Source organism: Orbicella franksi, chromosome 12, assembly GCF_964199315.1.
Source record: "Orbicella franksi chromosome 12, jaOrbFran1.1, whole genome shotgun sequence".
Classification (NCBI taxonomy): Eukaryota; Metazoa; Cnidaria; class Anthozoa; order Scleractinia; family Merulinidae; genus Orbicella; species Orbicella franksi.
Window position 1 is genome coordinate 3,037,501 of NC_138156.1, and position 22,504 is coordinate 3,060,004.

Sequence of the window (22,504 nt, forward strand, 5' to 3'; positions counted from 1 at the left end):
GAAACGTTGATAAGCTCTCGTAAATCTTTCACACTGCGACTCATGTTTCACAAAACACAACCATCACAACTTGGCAACGATCAACAACTTTTGCGCCATTTTGATTTTCAAAGAGGACTGTGTCCGAAGCCGAAATACCCATGGTACCTCTCGCACCGCAAAGTATAAAAACAGACCACGTGCTACGATCTTTCTCTCTCCGCCATTTTGTTTGAAAGAGTTTGGCTCACCGCTGTTCGTCGTGAATAAGTCGGCCATTTTACAGTATGGTAGGTTAAAAGTGTTAAATAAAGAAAGCTTAAATTTATAAATAACCGGAAATGAATCTATTTTATTGCTAATAATTGTTCAATAATGTAAATGCTTGGTTCTTGTGCAGCACTTGAATCGCCTCCCAGATCTTTTTTTCCATCTGTGAACAATTGCACTTTTTCATCATCTTTGTTCTGTAAAACGAGCAAACTGTCACGCGCAACTACAATTGCCTGCACACTTAGTTATGAATTATATATTTAACCACAAATAAACGATAAAAAGAAGTTCCAACTTGGTACTAAGTTCCTCTAAAAGGAGAACTGCTAGCAAGATTGGAATTTTCTTTTGAACTCAGATGTAGTGGCTTCAAAACTCCCCATAGCAAAACTCAATATACAATGTGATCAAATTTATGTATCAGTCAAAGTGTTGATCTTGTTATAAATATAAACCAAAATTCCTTGGATGCGTTTTCAAGGTAACACAAGGTTTTGTGTTTGCTCAAAACAGCATTGTATTGTCACAGTGATTAATGTGGTGGTGTTAAATTGTCAAAAATCTTGGACGCCTTGGTCCACTGAAAAGAGAAGTGAACTGTTATTGGGTTTAAGATTGAAAGACCAGTACTAGCTATCCGCAGGCCAGTCTAATTGTAAAAATGTAAATTGAGGAACGAAAAATAAAGATTGAAAATAGATTTATATGCTTTTCCCATGTAGTCTCAATACAAGGAAAAGGGTGCTGTTCCTGAAGAGGAGGCTCAGATCCACAGGATTCGTATCACACTTACCAGCCGTAATGTTAAAAGTTTGGAAAAGGGTATGTCTCACTTTGAGAAAGGAACAAGTTGCTTACTGATATACTGTAAACTGCCGCTTATAAGCCCTTGGCTTATACAACTTCTTAATCATTTTGGATGGGCTTATAAATTGAGGGGCTTATTTCCGGGAGGTTGGAGGGGGCTGAAGCTAATGAGCACAAGGGTATCCTAGTCAAGTGCTGTATGAGTTTGTTTTTTCACATTTGATTCCAGGGATTTCAAATTGAAATAAAGTAGCAGGGGGATTTTGTAAAGGAGGCGGGGGGTGCCTAAGTGGATTACTCCTTGCATGAGGTACAAGGTGCAGACCCTGAAAATTTGTAGCACCCATAAGTGATTTTCTTCCAGTGCTTTAAGTAGCCAGTGACTTGTGTCGGTGCCCACTTGTTTTGAAAACCCTGGATTCATCTGACTCTGTGCTGTTCCATTCTTTAGTGTGTGCTGATCTGATCCGTGGGGCAAAAGACAAGAAGCTAAAGGTCAAAGGTCCAGTCCGTATGCCAACCAAGTACCTGAAGATAACCACCCGTAAGACACCCTGTGGAGAGGGTTCTAAGACTTGGGACAGGTACGAGATGAGGATCCATAAACGACTGATTGATCTTCACAGCCCTTCAGAGATTGTCAAGCAAATTGTATCCTATGGTTTTTTAGACATTGTGGTTAACATTTGTCTGTTTAGCATTTATATTTTCATAAAGCAATATTTGGTTTTAACCTTGGGACAGAGTTCAACTTGGCTTCCTTTCCATTTGCAATGTCCGTTTTACAAAATAATGCTGCACTTTCTCATTTAGATAGGGTGGGGGTTGTTTCAATGAAAATTGTTCAGAATAGGCCATATTCATATTCCCGGTATTCAACTGGAACTAGCTTGTAACTGAGGCTAATGCGGGTAGTCATTAAATGATATTCCTCCTTGTGAGCCTCCATTGAAAGCTAGTTCCAGTCCAACACTGAGAACTCAAATGAGATCTATTGTGAATTTTTGGAACGGTGGATTTTTGTTTGGTTTGGTTGAAAAGAAGTTTTGTTTTCTCATCAAAAGGAAAGAAATTTGCTTTATGACATTGTTTTCCTTAACTCAGCATTAATCAGACATCCATCAGTATTGAGCCTGGTGTGGAAGTTGAAGTGACCATCGCTGATGTTTAAATGGTGTAAAGAAATCAACAATCAATAAAATGTTGAGGAAAAAATGTACCTTGAATTATTCCTTGGTTTTTCTTGATTTATTGGTTTTTCTTTGGGAGATGTGGTGGCCTCATGATTACTGTTCTCATCTCTGGATTGAGCAGTCTGGGTTTAAGCCCTGCCGGGGACATTGTGTTGTGTTCTTGAGCAAGATACTTTTCTCTCACAGTGCCTCTCTCCACCCAGGTGTAGAGATGGTGGCTTGATGGTCCACTTGGCTCGTATACAGCCTTAACTTACCTTTTTTCTTGACTAGTTGCCCAAAACTCTGAAAGCTGAGCAGTATGATGTCTTGGATCTTTTTGTTACCTAGAACTCTGCTGTGTAGCTAGGGGTTTTGTGGCATGACAGACAGAAACAAGCAGCAGAGCCATGTGAGGAATTGAGAGGACTGTTCCCATAGCTCTACTGCTCCTATCAGGCTCACACCAACCAAACCCCAATGAAACCTTTTTTCTGCAAATTTATGGACCTCGCCCTGTGGATCGGTCCATAAACAGGCAATATGGACCTTGTTCGATAGCACACAGTCCATATATAAAACTTATATTTAGTGAAAATCAGTTTAGTTGGGATTCTTCTTAGGGGCAAATTCTTGCATGGGAAAACTGCACACATTGTTTCATTTCCCCGAAAGTTGCTCAAAAAAGACTTGGAAACATTTTCTTTCGTCGTGTACTCATGTATTCTTTACTCTGCAGTGTTCTTGAAAATCAATTTTTTCAAGTAGATCAATGTAGGTCGATGCAGAGTGCTCAAAATAAAGTATGGCATTTTTGTTGCCCATCAGAACTCGTGCAAGGTCAAACGCATACAGGAACGAGGATAACGTGTGCAGTTGATTGAAGCAAGAGCGGGACTCTCGTACAAGGAACTATCGCAAATGGCCAAATGTGCCATATTAAATCATGTATATGGTCAAAAACAGCATCGTCCCTTTTTCTACAGCTGCACTGTTTAACAAATATATAAGCTGCTAAGCTCTGAGAAATGCCGACTTCACCATACCCAGGTTTAACACAGTAACTTGTGGCAAACACACCCTAAGCTATCTAGGGCCTAAACTGTGGGCAAAGCTGAGTGAAGACCTTAGAAAGTCAGAAAACCTGAACAAATTTAAAAGTGTGCTAAGAACACTGAACTTGACTGAACTGATTAGCAAAAATTGTAGGAATTGTTTTTTTTACCTTGCTAAATACATTTGACACTTACATAAAGTTATTATTTTATTGTAATATATTTTATTTTTTATTTTTTTTTTTATATCCTAACAAAACTTACTTTTTACATCAGAAAAAATTTTATATGATTGCAATTTTAATCTTTTTTTTTTAGCATAGGTCAACTCATGAGCAAAAATAATAAATAGTTGTCTCTTTTGCTGTAATTAACCATGTCCCATATACTTAGAATTTATCTTTTTTTGATTGGAATTTTATAACTCTTATTAGTATAGTTGATAGGTGTTTCCAATTAGCTTACTGTTTCACTGTGAGCTAAAATTTTGACATGTCAATAAAGTTATTTATTTTTTTAGTTTGTTGTTTGTGTTAATCTTGCTAAGATATTTCTGTTAGCTTTTAATCTCAATTAATTTGTATTAACCAGCCGCTTTCAAAGAAAGAGCATGTCAACATAGACTTTGAAAAAATCTGGTTATCAGGACAGTAGAGAGGCTTCTGATTGGCTCACTGCAAATGTTATTGGGTAGAGTAATTGATAACCTTGTCGAGACTGACAGGGATCAAAATATCAAGCAAAACCCTCATATTCAGTCGAACACAATCGAACTCGTGAAGTTCCTTCGGGCTTGATTACCGAAACGTTCTATTGCCTGAGCCGAACTGTTATTGTGCATTCTATTTCTTTTGAATAAAATCGAACCGATTGGTTCGATCGGTTCGATTGAGTTCGGTAATCGAACTCACCAAAACATTGGATTTCGATTGTGTTCGATTTTAGTACGTTTTCAAGCAGTTTTTCGTTCCGTTTGATTCGATTGATTTAACTCACTTGATACTCGCTTGTGCGCCATTGTGATACCTTGTGAGTGTGAGAACTATTTTAGGATTGTGAGAGAAAAATTGTGTTCTTGCGACAACTTGTGAGAGTCACAAATTATGAAACTCAATCGCTTGCCGCCATGTTACTGTGAACTGGGAAATACCGGCGCGGCTCACCCACCATGCTATTTGCAGTCACAGCAAATTTTTGGAAAATCAAAGACTTGGCCATGACACGCAACTTTTATTTTTGTCCTCAACAAAGGCAACTACGATAGTCAATTCGGCTTCGCCACGTTAGCTTTTCGTCGATACACTACGATCCAGTGGAGGGCAATCGGAAGTACATCGGCGTTTTGGCGTTTGCAGGGTGCATCACGTGACATAGTTTAAACCAATAACCTTGAGCCGCGTCCAGGCCGCGTGGAAGTTCAAGTCAATATTCACGAAGGGTCGCTTGCTAGAAGCGGATACAAGCCTTTAACGGCGTTAGTTTTCTCAAAATGTGTTACTAAGTTTGAAACCTAAGTTGCGAAAAGACCACTGGCTGCTTAACTTTCACCTGAGACTTTAAAAGGTAGATATTGAAGGAATTCTTTCTCGTTGGTGTCACAATGGAGCTGGCTCACACTTTACCGGCGTCGGAAGTTTTGGATCATTTCTCCGTGAGTGAAACCAAAGGTTTGAGTTTAGAAGAACTCTCGCGTGCTCAACAAAAGTACGGACCAAACGGTAAGCTAGATATTGTTCAGCTGTAGCGATTTAACGCATTTGATGTCTCGTTGATGATATTTATCCAAATATATGATAGCTTTTTGTATGATTTTATTCCGATCATGCACTACCATCTGAGAGACTTTCCTCTAATCTTTGGTTACAAGTTTAAAGACTCTTTTAAGCGCTAATAACGATCTTTCAATTGTCTCATTTCATGTCATGAAACGACAGAACTTCCAGCGGAAGAAGGTGAGTTTCGTGTCGAAAACGCGAAGTTAATTGTTTATGTTTCCAGTAGAGTTCTTGACTTGGCTCTACGTAGAAAATATCAGCTGTTTGCTCCCTCCAGCATCTTCGACTCATGGTCTTTGTAATTTAATTTTCAGGCAAGCCACTCTGGAAGCTTGTATTAGAGCAGTTCGATGATTTACTTATAAAAATTCTTCTGGCAGCAGCAGTGATTTCTTTCGTAAGTTTATTTACTCATTACAAATACACTCGTATTTCTGTTACAATAAATTGATGAGCTGTACGTATGCGATCGATTGATCAGCCATGTTCTTGATCTGCCATACTTGATTTTTCTATTGTCCAGGTACTGGCGTTGTTCGAGGAAGGGGAGGACAGAACCACAGCATTTGTAGAACCATTCGTAATTCTTGTTATTCTGATAATAAACGCAATCATTGGTGTTTGGCAAGTGAGTGCTTCTCCAATCGTTAGCTTTCCCAGCCATGGCGGTTTTCATTTCTGACAACAATTTGACGGCGTAGTTTCTTAATGAATTTTTTTTTTTTTTCAGGAAAGAAACGCGGAAAGTGCAATCGAAGCTTTAAAGGAATATGAACCAGAAGTAGCAAAAGTGTTGAGACAAAACAAACCAGGAATTCAGAGAATAAAAGCAAGGGATTTGGTTCCGGGAGACATCGTAGAAGTTGCCGGTAGGTAATTCGAAGGGATTATGCAATTCTCGTGTTATTTCACGCTCGCTTGGAGACGGGCGCCTTCTTTATTCCAGAACAGCGAAAACACACTACTGTTCTCTTCAGCAAAGTTGTTTACACCCACTCTGGAGAAAATCGTATCTCATTTAATCTCGCCTTTGGCAAACAGTCGTTAAATTAGTAAGGGAAACTAAGGTTTCTACCTGTTTGCTTTCTTATCTGTTAAGAAAGCAATATAATTTAAACTACCAAAGGTTAAATCCAGGAAAGGATTAATTGTCTTTCAAAGGGGTGTAAAATTTATATTGTGATTTTGTTTTCTTGATTCTTAACTCAAAACTGCATAAAAGCCCTAATCCTTAAGTGCATGCATTTTGGAACAATTTGCATAATTTTTTTTTCATTTCTTGAGGCTCATCTTGAGGCCAGTTGTCTTATTACTGAGAAAACCTAGCCATGGGTTAAGAAAGACCAGATTAGTAAATCTTTCGTGGTCATCACACCCTAAGTGATTTTGGACTGTAGATTGCATAGTTCAGCTATTGAGTTTTATTTGAATACAAAATTCCTAGGTTGATATCATTCTTTGGTTGTATCTGCAATTAAGTCCACTTTCCCAACAGCAATGGAGTTGCTGTTTGCAGTGTTAAACATAATTCGTGGATCATGAATTTCTTGCATGCATATATAATTTTCAGTGTTCCAGAGAGAAGGCTGTGTGTAGAATGAGGTAAAATTTAGCTATTGTTTTGTCTGTTTATTTTCTGTTATTTTAAAGTGAGCTCTTGCCAGAATGTAAGACCAATTTAATATACCCACAGGACAGTTTAGCCTCATGACAGCAATGGAAATGTTTTTTTTTTTTTTGCTGAATTCTTGGCAAAATGCAAAAATTTTGAAAATTGCCTTATCCTGTATGTATTGTCACCCAACAAAAGCATTCCTCATGCAGTGATCTTAATAATATCGTACCAGCTTTTGGCAAGCTGGCCCTTTTTTGCATCTCTGTGATGAGCTGTTTATAGCTGTAAATCCCCTGTGGCTGGAGTTTTTTATTAAAAAAAAAATGCTTCACTGAATTATAAAACAATGCAATATCCATTCCAAGCTCACACTCTGTTGAAAAAGAAGCTTTTAATTTCTATTATTACAAAATTTAGACAGACCACAGTAATTAAAGGTTAACCCAGATTTGCTGTTGAACCGTAATGATCAAGGAAACCCAAGGAATAAATTCAAATGTCTATATGATAACTAAAAAATGCAAAAGGCCATGTTCATTTGCATGTTCGAGATTAGTATCACATCAAATGTTGATTCCTTTGACATTGTTTTGAAATGGGTATATTTTTCTTTTGATGCAGCTGTGTCTCCATATGTATTATGTTTTTATCTGTTAACTCATGGATGTTCTGATTACAATCATGAAACCACACATGCTGAAGTTATTTTATTGAAAGTGGTTTTGAAAGTGTAACATATTTTGAGAATGGCAGTGGAGAGATAATGAGTTTTCCTTCCAGGCTAGCTAGTTGATGACAAAAGTTTTAAGTTTATACTTCTTTTTTGTGTTCTAACTTTGGTCTTAGTGACGTCTAGGTTATCAAGAAATCTATTTTTTCTTCAGCTTTAGTTCTGAAAACCTTGTAATAAATGCTTTTACTTCATTGATTCAGTGGGTTATTGAAATTTTCAATAAATTGCATGTATGAATGGTAAGTATGGAGATAGAGGTTTTAGAAAATAGGATAACTGTTTAAAAAAACTTGGTGGCCAAGTTTGCTAGAAATATTAATTTATGAAAGAAACTTAACAACAACTTTCCTTACCAATGTTTCATTGTCAAGGCTTGGAGATGCCTTAGACATATTTCTTGTATTCAAAAATGAAGAAAGGGTGTTTCAGTTGGTGTTATTAGTGAAATATGTTCATCCATGCTGTTAAATTTAAAAATTATTGATATCAGGAATAAGAAAATCATCTTAAAAACTTTGTACAAAAAATAGAAAACTAAAGAAAGGTGTAGGATAAGGGGTATATCAGACCCAACTGTCATTGGACTCTACTATTTACTGCCTTTGAAAGTCTTAAAAGTTGCTTGTGGAAATTGACATTCAATAGGTCATTTCCGAGTTCGCTTTTGTGTCTGTGTGAAAACGAGTCTTTGTGCGAAACCATTCGTATGAAAATGTGCTCTGCCTGAAAGTTTATTTTCATGTAAATCAAACTCATTTTCATTTGAAGGTTTTGCACAAGGACTCATTTTGAAACAGAGACACAAGGCAACTTGGAAAAGGTCTATTCTTTTTACAAATTAGCATTACTAAGTGACATCTGTATGTGCCATGGATGTATATAATCCACCAGTTACCATGATAGTGTAAACGTCTATCCCCATACTGTTTTACAGCATATGTCACATTTAGTGAAACCCTGATGTAACAAACTAACACAAGGGACAGAAAAATGTGTTCATTGTGACAGTGGTTCATTATACAATTATTGTTTTGGTTTCATTCCTTTTACTCTTAATGATCTTGACTAGGCTGAAGAATCTCATCTGTACCAGGGATTTCATTAACGTTTTCAGCGAAGGGCAACTGGTTTTCACAGGCGGGCAAAACTACTTGAACTTGACCACCAATAGGAGAAAAACTTTCCTCTAGATGGTCAAACCAGGCAGGCAAACTCATCCTCACAACCAGTCAATTTGCCTGGTGCCCATGACTACTTCAGTGAATGTTAGATTTGTGGTAGTGTTGTTGAATGTTGACCTTTGTGGTAACAATGGGCTCATTTTTCTGAGGTGCATTATGTACTTAGATTTGATCCTTTATTTTACAGTTGGTGACAAAGTTCCAGCTGACATTCGGATAACTTCAATAAAATCTACAACTCTCAGAGTGGATCAATCAATTCTAACAGGTAGGCTGGTTGTGATGTTCCTTTCTCTTGAGGACCTTGATTGATAATTAATCTTACGGTGAAAAAGATTAAGGTGCTTTGTTGTTTGAAAGTAAATAATGCAAAAGACTCAATGTTAATATTTTGCCAAACAGGTGAAAGTATCAGTGTCATCAAACATACAGAACCCATCCCTGACCCTAAAGCTGTCAATCAAGACAAGATTAATATGCTGTTTTCGGTAAATTGTGTTTTCTATCTTTAAGTGTTGTCTTTCATGTCATTCCAGTGTGGATCACAGTTAACCTTGCTAACTTCTGTCTTTAATTGTTACTATTAGGGTACAAACATTGCTGCTGGAAAAGCTTCAGGCGTAGTCATTGGAACTGGTCTTAACACACAGATTGGTAAAAAGACTGTTTGTTTTATGAAAAAGGTTTTGGATAATATTGTAAATAAGCACATGACCATTCTTTATTTTGTGTGATGAGTTTTATCTCTGTCATTCCTTCAGTAACGTGATAAAAACATGGTTGGTTAATTTGCAGGTAAGATCCGAGATGAAATGGTTGATACTGACGAGGAAAGAACACCATTACAGCAGAAACTTGATGAGTTTGCTCAACAATTGTCAAAGGTATTGTGGCCAGATATATCTTTTCAAATCTTGCAATGGTCAGGTTGTTTACAGCTACGGCTTTGTATCTGTTAATTGTGTTCATGAATGCAGCACCATAATTAGGGACATGACTTTAAATACACAGTAGAATTAACAGAAGAAGGGTAACTTACGAAGTAAAATCTTAACATTACTGTTATGACATCAGATTTTAAATTGTTAATCATAACTTTTGCATTCTGCAAACCCAAGATCTGCCGACTGTCATATTAAAAATAGTTTCTTTCCCTACATTTGTTTGTAAACCCCTGTCAAAGTGATGGTCAACAAATCTTAGATACCTTGGGAGCCACATTTTAGAAATTTTATTTTATGGAAATCGGCTGGCATTAAGTGTCACACAATGTTTGCATTGTTGAAAGATGCCGAGGAAGTGTTCTTTGAAATAATGGACCTTTGTAATTAAACTGTTTGTAACACCAGTGTTTTCTCCTTTTTTTCTCATCTATTAAAGGTAATTACAGTTATTTGTATTGCAGTATGGGCTATCAATATTGGCCACTTCAATGATCCAGTCCATGGTGGCTCTTGGATAAAAGTAAGTACTTTTAAATAAGAGGGCTAAGGGTGGGGACTTCGACATCTATGAGGATGTTACTCTGCTGAATTATCAACCCATCATTTCATTAGTCATGAGCCATAACAAACTTAAAGATATTACATAATTTAATATCTATTAAGATTTTGTTTAAACTAGTAAAAGTAGCAGTTAAAATAGATTCTTAGTTTAGTTTGCTCCTAAGATATACTAGCCTGAAAGTCATTCCCATGAGCCTCCAAGAATTCCAGTACTTCTGGAATTTGAATGTCTCCAAATTTTTCCAGTGAAAACCTCTCTTGCTTGTTGGCTAAGACATGCAAGTGAAGAACAGAATCCTCTAGTCTGACTACAAAATCCACTAGTCCCAAGCTATTGGACACAACTTTCTTTGCACACTTTGTTAGTTCTAAATTTTTTTGTATTTGACTTGTTTCTCTAGGGAGCCATCTATTACTTCAAAATTGCAGTTGCCTTAGCTGTAGCAGCAATTCCTGAAGGTCTTCCAGCTGTGATAACAACTTGCCTTGCACTGGGTAAGAACCAGGCTTTTGCAGATTTCAACAGCCTAGCTCATTAACACTAGCTCTTTGTAAAAATGAATCACTAAATGTGACCCTATTTTGGAAAAGGTGGTTAAAGGTGAATTGCCAAAATGGCGTTTAAACGCCTTAAAACGAAAGTGTTTAAACTCATTTAAATGCTTTGGATACATGTTTAAACACTATTTCTGCGCGTTTAAACACCAGTGCAAAATTTTCTCTGTTTAATACTCCGATAATTATATTGTGGTTAGTTTACGAAGCTTTTTTGGAATGAAATTTGCTCATAAATTAGCGGTATTGTTGTGTTTGATTGTGACGAGCGATGTTTCCGATTAAATTAAATTTTCCTCGATTGTGGCTGGAAGAAAGTGAACAGATTTGCAACTATATATGGTTCGTGTTTGTGTTGGACAAATTTGATCTGCATTCGAGACGTTGGTTGCAATTGAAAGAGACATTACAAGCTCATTCTCGTCAAGATTTTTAAATGAAGGAAAAGCTAAAGAAAGAGATAAGCAATAACAAACGTGTTTTAGGCTAAGGTTGCAAATTCCTTGATTCTATTTAGTAAACATACCACTTAAGATGAGTCCTTTTTATCTCAGTTATCCAAAAAGAGAGGTCTATATGTATATATGCAGCAAACATTTGTAACGGGCAGACTTCGCCTTCGTCGCGTACATGTACATGTGCACTGTAATTTGACGCGAACGTATCGAGAGTGCGTGTGAATGATCATGAACCCGATTTCTGTCTCAACAATCGCCCATTTTTCGAGGGGAAAATGCAAGTTTCTCAATTCACGCCAAAGTTTTCCACAATTCTTTTGCGGAATGCAACCACCTAAAACTGCACATTTTTGAGCAAAAGCTACTGGCAACTGAACGAAAAACAATGGACGAGGAGAATTGGCGCGATAATTGAATTAATCCCGGCTTTTATTACATCTTCTGTAGGAAGCTTAAGCGAGAATAATTTTGTGAAGGTAGGAGAAACTTTTTTCGTGGTGCATGAAATGGGTATTTTTATTTCCCACGAATTGTGAAAGGAACTTTCTAATTTTCATGAAACGTGATCTAACCCCCCTGTTTACAACCGTCTTCGATGACCGCTCCGAAACAATTGGCGATTTTTTTGTTTATTTCATGCCGCTCGCAAACGCGAAGACACATTCTTTTTATGTGAGATATTAACCGTGGGAACAGGCAAATTTTATTGGCTAGTCGATTAATATGACCAATTATTCAATCTGTTGAGTTTGCTTGGAGCAACAGAACAACATAGTAACTGAGAGACAGCAATGCAAGGCAACACGGTTAGCCGATCCAAATCAACCTTGATGGATACAGAGTTTGTTTTCGTGTGCTGACAGCTTGCAATGCTGCATGAAATAGTAAACTTCTTTCAAATAGAAAAAAACTGTGGTTCTCCTTTGCATTACAAACATTATGCTGTGAATTACAGTTTCGGCCCTCTGTTTAACAGGGGAGAAAATTGAAATGTAGTTAATACTTGAAACTCGAGACACTCATCTGTCGCCGCGCATGAATTGAATCGATCACATGGAGAAACGGCCGTCTCCGCGTGATGCAAATACTTCACAAGACAACCAAAGAAAGACACAAACACACAGGTAAATCATTTAGTTTTATGCCATAAATATGAACAGGCTAATTAAAGCACAAAGGTTCCCTGTGATATCGCAAAGTGAAAGTCACACTCGTTCCCGCGTGTTGCAGAATTGTAGCAGATTGTAGCTACGTGCAAATATTTTCGACAAGAAAATTAGCAACACATTTCTTTTCGTAAATTGCATGAAGTTACGTTGGCGTATTCTCGGAAATGGTAATGTAAAGTGTATTGTGTATTGTTGCTGAAGACTCGTGCATTTGGCTCACTGTATAGACCATAACTTACACTACATTTTTAGTACGATATTAAGAAGCGTTCATATCATTATTTTGTATTTTCACCAAAACAGTAAGTTTCCACTTTGACTGAGAATGATGGCGAAAATAAGTTTTACATACCATTCAGTAAACCAGCTTGGCATGATAATTCTAATAACGCCATGATTTCAAAAGGCGTGGGAACGATAATGCTGAATAATCTGTCATAACAGCTTTACCGTTAAATAAATTATTGCGTTTAAATGCTCATTAAAAGAAAACATTCGCCTAAGGAAAAACGCTTTAAAACATTTTGTAAACAGGTTTAAACGTTTTTTTAGCCCGTTTAAACAGTGTTTAAACTCGTTTTGGTCTGAAACGTGAATAAACGCGTTTTTCTCTTTTCACCTTTAACCACTTTTTCCAAAATAGGGTCACAAATTGTCAGAACTGTCATTAAAAGATCCATGAAACAAACCTATTTGTTGCTATTTTGTCTTAGGTACACATCGAATGGCCAAGAAAAATGCCATTGTTCGCAGTCTTCCTTCTGTGGAGACACTTGGTTGTACATCTGTCATTTGTTCAGACAAGACAGGGACACTGACCACAAATCAGATGTCTGTCCACAAGGTAATAAAGGAATTTTGTCAAGTGATGTTTACCACTTGCCATCTTGTTTGTTCAGAGAATGATAGTAGTGATTCACAAATAAAATATAACCATTCTCATATCTTTTTTTTTTATCTTTGCTTGTGGTCTAGTTCTTTATTCTGAGTGATGTCAGGAGAGATCATGCAACATTCCATGAATTTGAAGTAGCAGGGACAACCTATACACCTTCCGGTGACATGTATGTATACTTTTTAGCATACATTTTGCTTTATGTGTATCTGGCCCCAGTAGTTTGCAACGTGGACAAGTTTCGACAAAATAAATGGCATTGTCCATTGGATAGTGATGTATCCATTGGATAGCATTATCCACCCTTTGAACAACCCGGGCCTGCTAATTCAAAGTAGCAGAGATGACCTATACACCTTCTGGTGAAGTGTATGTATACTTTTTAGCATGCATTTTGCTTTGTGTATCGGGTGCTAGTTGTTCTAAAGGTAGACAACTCTATCCAGTGGATAAGCGTTGACAAAAAAAACCACAATCTCCACTGGATAGTGTTTTATCTATTGGATAGTGCCATCCACCGTTCAAACAATAACTCTTCAAAAGAGAGCTATACGTACTATAACTTTTTCAAAACCAGATGAACACTCTGAGCCTCCTTTTATGGAATTAGAGATCCTTAAATTAACTGATCTTGTTACCCCTCACAATGCACTCCTCATGTATCACTATTACTATAATCTTCTTCCATCTTCCTTTGAAAATTTCTTTCAAACAGTAGCATCTGTACACTCATACAATACCAGGCTTGCTTCTAAATCAACCTATTACATCAATACCATCAAAACAAACTATGGTAAATTCAACATTTGCTTTGCAGCTGTAAAAGTTTGGAATCACCTTGACGAAAGCATTAAAAACCTCCCCCTTAAAACGTTTAAAAACAAAGTCAAGCTAAACACCTTACAGTCTTACTGTTCATGAGTTTTCAGCTGGTATTTGTTTATTTATTTTATCTATTTATTTATTTATTTCTTCTTTTCGTCTCTTTATTATTGACTAATTAATTGCATTCATCAAGCTTTATTGCCATGCTACCTCCTGTACTTGAACATTACTTAGTTTTACTCAGCTCAATTAACTTTATAGTTATCCTGAGTAAACATTACCTCTTTTTTGTATCAATATATTATATTGTAAAGTTTAACTTTTTTTCTATTTGGTAGTAAAGCTTGTTGTTGTTGTTGTTGTTGTTGTTAAACAACGCAGGCCTGCTATTTCAAAAATTACTGCTTTGCAGCCCTTAATCTCTCCTTTCTGTCATCACCATGTACTTCCATGTAGAGACAACGTGAATGTGAAGTTTTAAAATCAACTGTGTCAAAGCAAGTTCATGCAAGTTTATATTCCAATTGAGCTCTAAACTTAATTTACACCTGGTCCCACTCAAACTGTGATTTTTGTCATAATGTTCACCTATGTCGTTTCCTATGTTGTAATAGGTTTCCCTTACATCAAAGTATCCATGTCGATCTAATAGTAGACTCACTTTGTGTTCACAAATTTATTCCTGACCAGAACCTTGAATGGAAAGAAAATAGATCCTCAGGATTTTGAAGCCCTTCCAGAATTTGCTACAATTTGTGCCATGTGCAATGATTCCAGTGTAGATTACAATACAGTAAGTGTTAGACTGTATCTTTTTTCATGTTTAGGAGTATGTTGCCCATAGCGCAATAAGGACAGAAAGTGATGAGGTGGCAACAATTTACTTATGCACTGTTGTCTTTCTAATCCTGTCACTGGAAATGATGCTATTCCGTGTTTCACCTGAGATTATCTCAATGATTACAAGATTGGTCAACTGATCCAGTGAAGAATATATTTTAGCTTCCCATAAAATCAAGTGGCTTAACAATCCTATTTTTTGTGCCACTTCTGGGAAATTACCGTCAGAACTTTACTCTCTTTGTAACTCCTAACACTCGGAAAAGTCTGTTGACATTGCATAACTACAAGCTGTCTTACTACTTGATGTTAGGTAAGAGATGCCTATGAAAAAGTTGGTGAATCGACAGAAACTGCACTAACAGTTTTAGTGGAGAAGCTCAATGTGTTTGGTACAAATCTGACTGGAAAGTCTAAAGCTGAACTAGCACACATCTGTAATGAAGACATCAAGTCTCACTTTAACAAGGTAATAATATTAGTCGTTTATTTTGGTTTTATGGCCATTGTGGTCATGGAAAATGTATGAATATTCAACTACTGTTTAACAACTTGTTTTGAGGATGTCTTAGAAAGTAAATAGGAAAATGTTTTTGTTAGCAATTCTCATGGACATTGATATCCATCATCATTTGTCACTCTGTTTTTGCAGGAGTTTACCCTGGAGTTCTCCCGTGACAGAAAGTCAATGAGTGTGTACTGTACTCCTAGAATTGACGGGCCAAACTCGGTCCATGAAAGGAATCCAAAGATGTTTGTCAAGGTAAAAACAAGTAAAATTCTAAAACTAAGTAGGATCAACACTGTGTGTGCTCGGACAGTGTTAAGTGTAGTTGGTAGGCACACTCTAGTTCCTGTTATATAGGTATCCATCTGCGACAGCCATAGTGATAAAGTGGATTATTAAATCTTACAAAGTTTACCCTTGGATGTTTTTCTTGACAGGGTGCTCCTGAAGGAATTATTGAAAGATGTAACTATATTAGGGTTGGTAGCAAGAAGCAACCCCTGACACCAAAAACCAAACAGCAGATTCTGGATCTAGTGAAAACTTATGGAACAGGTTTGTATTGGTTTTAACTAGTTTGCATTTAATGCTGTGGATTCACTGGAAGTGATGTTTTCCGTGTTTCACCTGAGCTCTTCATCAATGATTACAGTCTTGGTATTCCTGATCCAGTGTATAACATTTATTTACTTGTGAGAAGATTCTCAGATATTCAGTTACTCTGTGTCTTAAACATGCCACTGACCTTTGATTAAATTATCACTTTAGGTGCAGACACACTTCGTTGCCTTGCCCTGGCAACAGTTGATGAGCCTATCCTGCCCAGCAAGATGGATCTTGAGAACTCTGAAAAGTTTGCAGAGTATGAGGTGTGCACTTGTCATGTATCTTAACATAGTTGAGAGTTTGGTGAATGACTAGATATGCAGTAGTGAATGATGAAAATGTGGATTCCCCTTCACTTGTTATAAGTGAAACACCCATATGCCATGCTGAATACTACTGCTGTTTTGGGAAAAATCACTTGCGTGTTATAAGTAGCATTTTAGAGCTTGTTATTTTGTGATAAATTAACAAACGACACATTTTGTGTGTTCTTTTGTGTCAAGTCTGCTCTTCTATGACTCATCACACAAACTTTTTTCAATTACAGAGCAACATGACATTTGTGGGTGTGGCGGGCATGTTGGATCCACCTAGATTAGAAGTGAAAGGTTCAATTGAGAAATGCCATGATGCAGGAATCAGGGTTATTGTCATTACTGGAGACAACAAGGTATTCCGATTATGAGATATTGTCTTAGTGGTGGGAATTTGTAGTTGATCATCTTTGTGAATGTCACTTTTCTTTATTGTTTAGGCAACTGCTGAAGCCATTTGTAGAAGAATTGGTGTCTTTGGACCTACTGAAGACCCAACAGGTACTGCAATAAAATTAATTTTGAAATCTGACTCATAAATATGTACACAAATTTGGGTAGTCATAAGTTAACAGCTTGTTTATCTTCTCTTCTTAGGATTATCTTTCTCAGGCCGTGAGTTTGATGAGTTAACTCAAGAGGAACAGAGAGAAGCTTGTTTGAATGCAAGGTGATTTCCTTTCTATGAAAAGTTTTGATGGTATCCTGTGCATTATTAGCACTCCATATCCGTTTTTCTCCTAACAAAGGTGGACTTTTTCTTTGTAGATTGTTTTCACGAGTAGAGCCAGCACACAAGAGTAAGATTGTGGAGTACCTTCAGGGGGAGGGTGAAATATCAGCCATGACTGGTGATGGTGTTAATGATGCCCCTGCATTGAAGAAGGCAGAGATTGGAGTCGCCATGGGATCTGGAACAGCTGTGGCAAAGTCTGCTTCTGGTATCCTTTTGCATGCTTGTCACCCACATTTCAACATCAAATGTCTCCACACTTAATCAATATGCGATCACAAGAAAGCCTATGAGAATCACAGAAGTGATTACAAAAAAAATTTGTTGATGTAAACAAACTCTTCTGATTTGAGCTGTATGAAATGTGTGGAGTCCAGTCTGTTGATAATGGGACTCAGTTTTTTGCCTTATATGTCAAGTTCTTTTTACAAAGACGAGACAACTTACACTGTCTGAAGTAGAGCAAAATGATGTAAAAGTCAATCCATTCTCGGAGTGTTAATTGTGGACTTTGTCGTAAGCATGCTGCTCTGCAGTTTTCACAGAGGTCTTCTCTTTGATTCCTGTCAGACTTCATGCTTGACACTGCACCACATTACTACTGGGAGGACAGTGACATTCTGATTGCCCTGCTTAGTTTATTACACAGTTCAATATTGATGTAAACAGCACGTGATGAGCCTTAACTTGATATCAGAAATGGTATTAGCTGACGACAACTTTTCAACTATTGTGGCTGCTGTGGAAGAGGGAAGATCTATTTATGACAACACAAAACAGTTTATTCGGTACTTGATTTCCTCAAATATTGGAGAAGTTGTCAGGTTAGTGTCCATATGTGTATACTTCTGGGTATATAAAGACTCTAAGAGTATTTCTTTCAATAAACGCTACCCAGAGAACATGAAACTTGTGAAGATTCTGAAGTTATCTTCTACAGTGATACTCCAAGTCAAAGAAACATTACTTAGATTGGCATTAATTTGTTATGGAGCTGTAAGATTTGGTTTTTGTCATACAGAAAGGGGTGAATTAAAGTGAAAATCTAAGGCATTAATATTGCTTGTAATTTCTTCAAGATCATGTGTAGTTTGAAGGTGAAACAGTCACCATCTTTGAAAATTTGAAATGACCAATCAGAGCACTCATTTTATCTTGCCTGTTCATAGAACTGGTGATGACATTTAAGGTGTTTGCTTACTGTTAACATCTTGTTTTTGTAGCATCTTCCTGACTGCAGCCCTGGGAATGCCAGAAGCACTCATTCCAGTCCAGCTTCTGTGGGTGAACCTCATGACAGATGGACCCCCTGCTACGGCACTTAGCTTCAACCCTCCTGATGTAGACATTATGATGAAGCCTCCACGCAAGGCTAAGGAAGCTCTCATCAGTGGCTGGCTCTTCTTTAGATACATGGCTATTGGAATCTATGTTGGAGCTGCCACTGTTGCTGCCTCGGCATGGTGGTTCATGTTTTATGAGAATGGTCCTAAAGTAACTTATTACCAGTTGGTAAGTATGTCTGCTATAACCCATTGTTGGGATTACCAGCTTTGAGATTTAACTAAAGAAATATTGTTTCTGTTGTTTAGACACACCACATGCAGTGTACAACAGATCCTACAAGCTTTGTTGGTGTTGAGTGTAACATTTTTAACGACCTTCATCCCATGACCATGGCCCTATCAGTGCTGGTCACAATAGAAATGTTCAATGCTCTTAACAGGTGGGTGCATATTTACTTACATTCCCTTGTTATGTAAAGGAGAGAGGTTAAGAATTTGTAAGTGTGTGAATTTACAAACGACACAGGAATGGAGACCCTGCGGCACAGAATCTTTCATGCTGAACATGTTTCTAACCTTAAATGTAGAAAAAACTAACTTAACATCTAGATCAGTTTTGCAATAACGTTTAAGCAGCTGTCTTAATTTAATCTACACAACTTAAGAAAAACGGCCAATATTTATGATTTCATCATTGATTTGCAGCTTGAGTGAAAATCAAAGTCTCTTTGTCATGCCACCCTGGAGGAATCCTTCTCTCATTACGGCAATTATCGCTTCATTTATCATGCACTTTGTCATACTTTACTTCAAGATTACCAATGTAAGTATCATAATGTAAATAATAATAATGCTTCTTCAAATATAACATATTTGACAAGGAGGACCAGGAGGTTAACCCAATATAAAGGTCTCCTATCTAAAAAATATGACATATAAATAAATACATGTGCTGTAGATATAAGTGATTACACTAGATATAAATGACACCTTTAATAATTAATCAGGTTTTTACAACAGTGAAGGCAAAATGTTTAAGGCGCTAGTCTTGAAATCCTGACATTCTATCCGACCACTGACCATCAGGAAATATGGCTTGTTTGTCTCAGGTTCAGCTATAGTATATGGTTATGCAAATGTAAAGAAGAAGCTGGATAACTTTTTACTAATATTTTTCCACAAGCTTCATACTCTCAGCCCAGCCTTACATTTATAAAAAAAATTGTTATTATCGAGCATAATGGGCACATGAGTAAAAAGCCTTGGCTACATTGTCCACACTAACTCTTGGTGTAGTTGGCATCTTCAATAATGATTATTATCATTCATTGGTTCATTTATTTGGTACTAGATAATCTTGCTTTTGTTGTTTTCCCTGCAGACTATTTTCCGCATCACACCTTTGAACTGGGATGAATGGATCGCAGTTCTCTATTTCTCCTTTCCCGTTATCATACTCGATGAAGTTCTCAAGTTTGTCTCAAGACACATAGGTAGATACATTTAATATTGTGGAAACTGTCTTTTATGTGACCACTTCTAGATAATAACTCTGAATTAACAGCTGCACTAAGCACGGCAGTTTTGTGATGATATACAAAGTATTGTGGTGAGTAAATTTTGTGTTCTGATCAGTTGTATTGTTTTTATTGCCAGCTGAAGCTCCTCATCTTCCTCCGCAAGCTAAAGCAAAATCTGACTGATTACTGACAGCATGCCGGTCATGCGTGTAACTGATATACCAGAAGTGGGTCACAGTTCTGAGGAGCACTGCACTCTGTAAAACATTCTTGTGGTTCCTCCTGGGAACAATGAACTATCAAAGCCATAATCCTCATTTCAAGAAGTGTCCTAACTCACGAATAATGGAGCAGAGGTTCCTGACTCACATGACTGGACAACTTACAGTGTGTTCATGATTGCCTGTGCTGTGTTCTGCTGATTGGTTTATAGCAATCGGAAAATTAATTCAGTTGACACTATCTTGTTCTACCGAGCGATTTTCTCTTGCAAAGACAAGATAACTCATGGTTTGATGCATATAATATAACGACAGCAGCATTTCCGTCCGGGCCCTAGGGCCTTTAATTTATATATTTAAGTCTAATTTTTCTTCAGTGCTAAAGGATCTTGGTAGGTTTTTTTTGCATCAATCAGTCCAAACTTCAATCTTTGGATTGGCTTCTAGGAATGGGAAATCCATTGACATTTTAGTCTTTTTTATGAAATGTTGTTTTGAAAAGTGGAATGCCTTTCAGGCATCCCTGTTCCCCATTCCCAATGATTGGGTTGGGGTGGAAATGAGGATGTCTTGCTTTCTAAATAAAAAGGTGTGGATGCCACCAACATATATGTAATATATGAAAGTTCTTAATCCAGTAACTGACTGTTAGTTTGATTGGTCACAAGACCTCTTCATGTGACACTAGGAACAATTTTTATGTGGGGAGTATAGCACCCTAACATGTTCAATGCGTTCGGTCTGTTAAGGAGCAGCACGATCACAACGAGATTTTTTGTCTCGTCGTTTTTCGCATTGCCTCCAACTTTCAGAACACATGGAACAGGGTAACAGCGCCCCTCTTTGTAGGCCAGTTAAACATGCTTGTAATTTGACCGCAATTTGCTTAGAAGTTTAAATGCCCAGGACTCGAAGAGCTGTTGTTTCACATTGTTCGATGTATTTATCTTCATTTTTGATAAAACTGAGTAAGCTCAGTATTTTCTTGGAAAACATTTATCCTATAACAGAAACCATCGCAACAGCCAAATTGTCAAGGCGAACGAGAATTACTGCTGGCAAACACTACTCGTAGAATAAAGCTCCACGTTTTAAGTTTTGTATTGCGTTTAATATGTAAGCTTGTTGATAAACGGGGTTTCTAGTGAGTTTGTCTTAACTGGTATCTGAGATGTTTTTAAACTTAGTTTGATGCAGCTGTAATGACTTTATATCCTGAAGCTGTGTGGTTTTAGTACGCTTGACGTCCACCTAGTGCAAAGGAAATTACCATTCCTTACAATGATTGTTCTTTCGTACTTTACTTTTGCCCTTTAACAAATGGTTCATTAAAAGTCGACTTTCATGAAAATGTGTATCAGGGTGTATACCTGTGTTTTGTGCGCAGAAACCAACTTGAGTGTCAGTATTTTACTTCATCTTCACCCACGTTGGAAAGACGCTGGGAGCGAGGGTTGACCATTCGCATCGTACAAACAATGTTCAAAATACATTACTGAGGCCCTGTTAGGGGGTTCCTAATCTCCCCGTCTGAGTTTCAAACCTTTTCACGTCGCAATTTCGGAAAGTTTGCATCTTTGCCGTCGGAATTTCGTCCAAAACTACCGATCTTTAACGTAAACTGCTTTCTCCTAATTCTGTCCCCGAAACATTCTATTTTTGAATAATTATCAACCAAACTTACATTCTGTTTTCATAAGAATTTTTTTTTTTTTCCGGCACAGGCTGAATATTCTTATTTTCTGCCGATTTTAGGCTCAAAATATGCTTGCGGATATGCGCATGACATTTCTGTTTCCGAATGTATTTGGTGTCTGGATGGTGGTAAAGTAATCATGATTGGAGCTAGCCTGCAGACATGAAAGCCTGGTATGACGCACACAACTTCTTCGAAAAATGTTATGTAGCATCGAGCATACGGCTAGTGATGTTTTTGTTGCCTTTTAGCTCGTTTTGCCGTTTAGAGAAAGTTACGGGAAAGTTATTTTCAACAAACAAAGTTATATTCTTTTCAAAATCTTAGCCGAGGGGTTATTCTTAAAATATTCTTAAAAATTTGGCAAATTTCAGCCCTGGTGTCCTTATAAACTATATTCTTATGAAAAAGATAAAGAGTTTAATAGACTTGCAAAGTGCGACAATACAATGCAGAGAGAATAGATTCGGAAAATGTACTTTTCGATCCTTATGTGACGTGTTTGAAGTTCGTTATTTTTTGTGGCTACATGTCCGGCAGGCTGACAGGTTTTTAAAATACTCCGTGTCCGGCAGAGACTGCGAAATTTTTTTATTAAGTAAACCAACGTAAAAAAAACTTTATGACAGGCGACCCTACGAGGGCTCGAACTCGGGTCGCCGGTATGAACACTGCGCCACGGCAACTTTCGGAATTTAGGTATTTATCGAGTTACCCCAGGTTATAGAGTTGCCCCAGGTATTTATAGAGTAACCTCTGAGTTACCCTTAGCATTATTGAAAG

General features: G+C 37.3%; 3 protein-coding genes and 1 non-coding gene across 4 annotated transcripts in view; 3 read left to right on the top strand and 1 right to left on the bottom strand.

The window, feature by feature from the left end:
* LOC145463738 (uncharacterized) overlaps nucleotides 1-94 on the bottom strand; it is a 4,090-nt gene extending 3,996 nt beyond the window's left edge. Inside the window, exon 1 of the mRNA XM_081447524.1 lies at nucleotides 1-94. This exon is cut by the window's left edge and continues 1,078 nt beyond it. Coding sequence (XP_081303650.1) covers nucleotides 1-44 — 44 coding nt within the window. The 5' untranslated portion in view covers nucleotides 45-94.
* Nucleotides 95-173: 79 nt separating this feature from the next.
* Nucleotides 174-2,278, top strand: LOC145463742 (small ribosomal subunit protein uS10-like). The gene is made up of 4 exons (XM_081447530.1): nucleotides 174-269; nucleotides 975-1,074; nucleotides 1,511-1,710; nucleotides 2,174-2,278. The coding sequence occupies exons 1-4, from the start codon at nucleotides 267-269 to the stop codon at nucleotides 2,228-2,230; spliced, it is 360 nt and encodes a 119-aa protein (XP_081303656.1). The 5' UTR covers nucleotides 174-266; the 3' UTR covers nucleotides 2,231-2,278.
* A 2,318-nt stretch (nucleotides 2,279-4,596) lies between these two features.
* On the top strand, nucleotides 4,597-21,367 carry LOC145464522 (calcium-transporting ATPase sarcoplasmic/endoplasmic reticulum type-like). The gene is made up of 28 exons (XM_081448436.1): nucleotides 4,597-5,004; nucleotides 5,221-5,238; nucleotides 5,376-5,458; nucleotides 5,585-5,689; nucleotides 5,792-5,930; nucleotides 8,778-8,858; nucleotides 8,993-9,078; nucleotides 9,178-9,244; nucleotides 9,386-9,474; nucleotides 9,971-10,054; nucleotides 10,497-10,590; nucleotides 12,991-13,121; nucleotides 13,253-13,341; nucleotides 14,688-14,790; nucleotides 15,151-15,306; nucleotides 15,490-15,600; nucleotides 15,783-15,900; nucleotides 16,114-16,214; nucleotides 16,499-16,621; nucleotides 16,706-16,766; nucleotides 16,863-16,935; nucleotides 17,034-17,206; nucleotides 17,696-17,822; nucleotides 18,222-18,510; nucleotides 18,591-18,724; nucleotides 18,990-19,107; nucleotides 19,666-19,777; nucleotides 19,941-21,367. Exons 1-28 carry the CDS (start codon nucleotides 4,887-4,889, stop codon nucleotides 19,985-19,987), a joined length of 3,030 nt encoding a protein of 1,009 aa, XP_081304562.1. The 5' UTR covers nucleotides 4,597-4,886; the 3' UTR covers nucleotides 19,988-21,367.
* On the top strand, nucleotides 5,048-5,130 carry LOC145464577 (small nucleolar RNA Z195/SNORD33/SNORD32 family). Its single transcript, XR_014041447.1, has one exon. It is a non-coding gene; the product is annotated as a small nucleolar RNA Z195/SNORD33/SNORD32 family (small nucleolar RNA).
* Nucleotides 21,368-22,504: the final 1,137 nt, after the last annotated feature.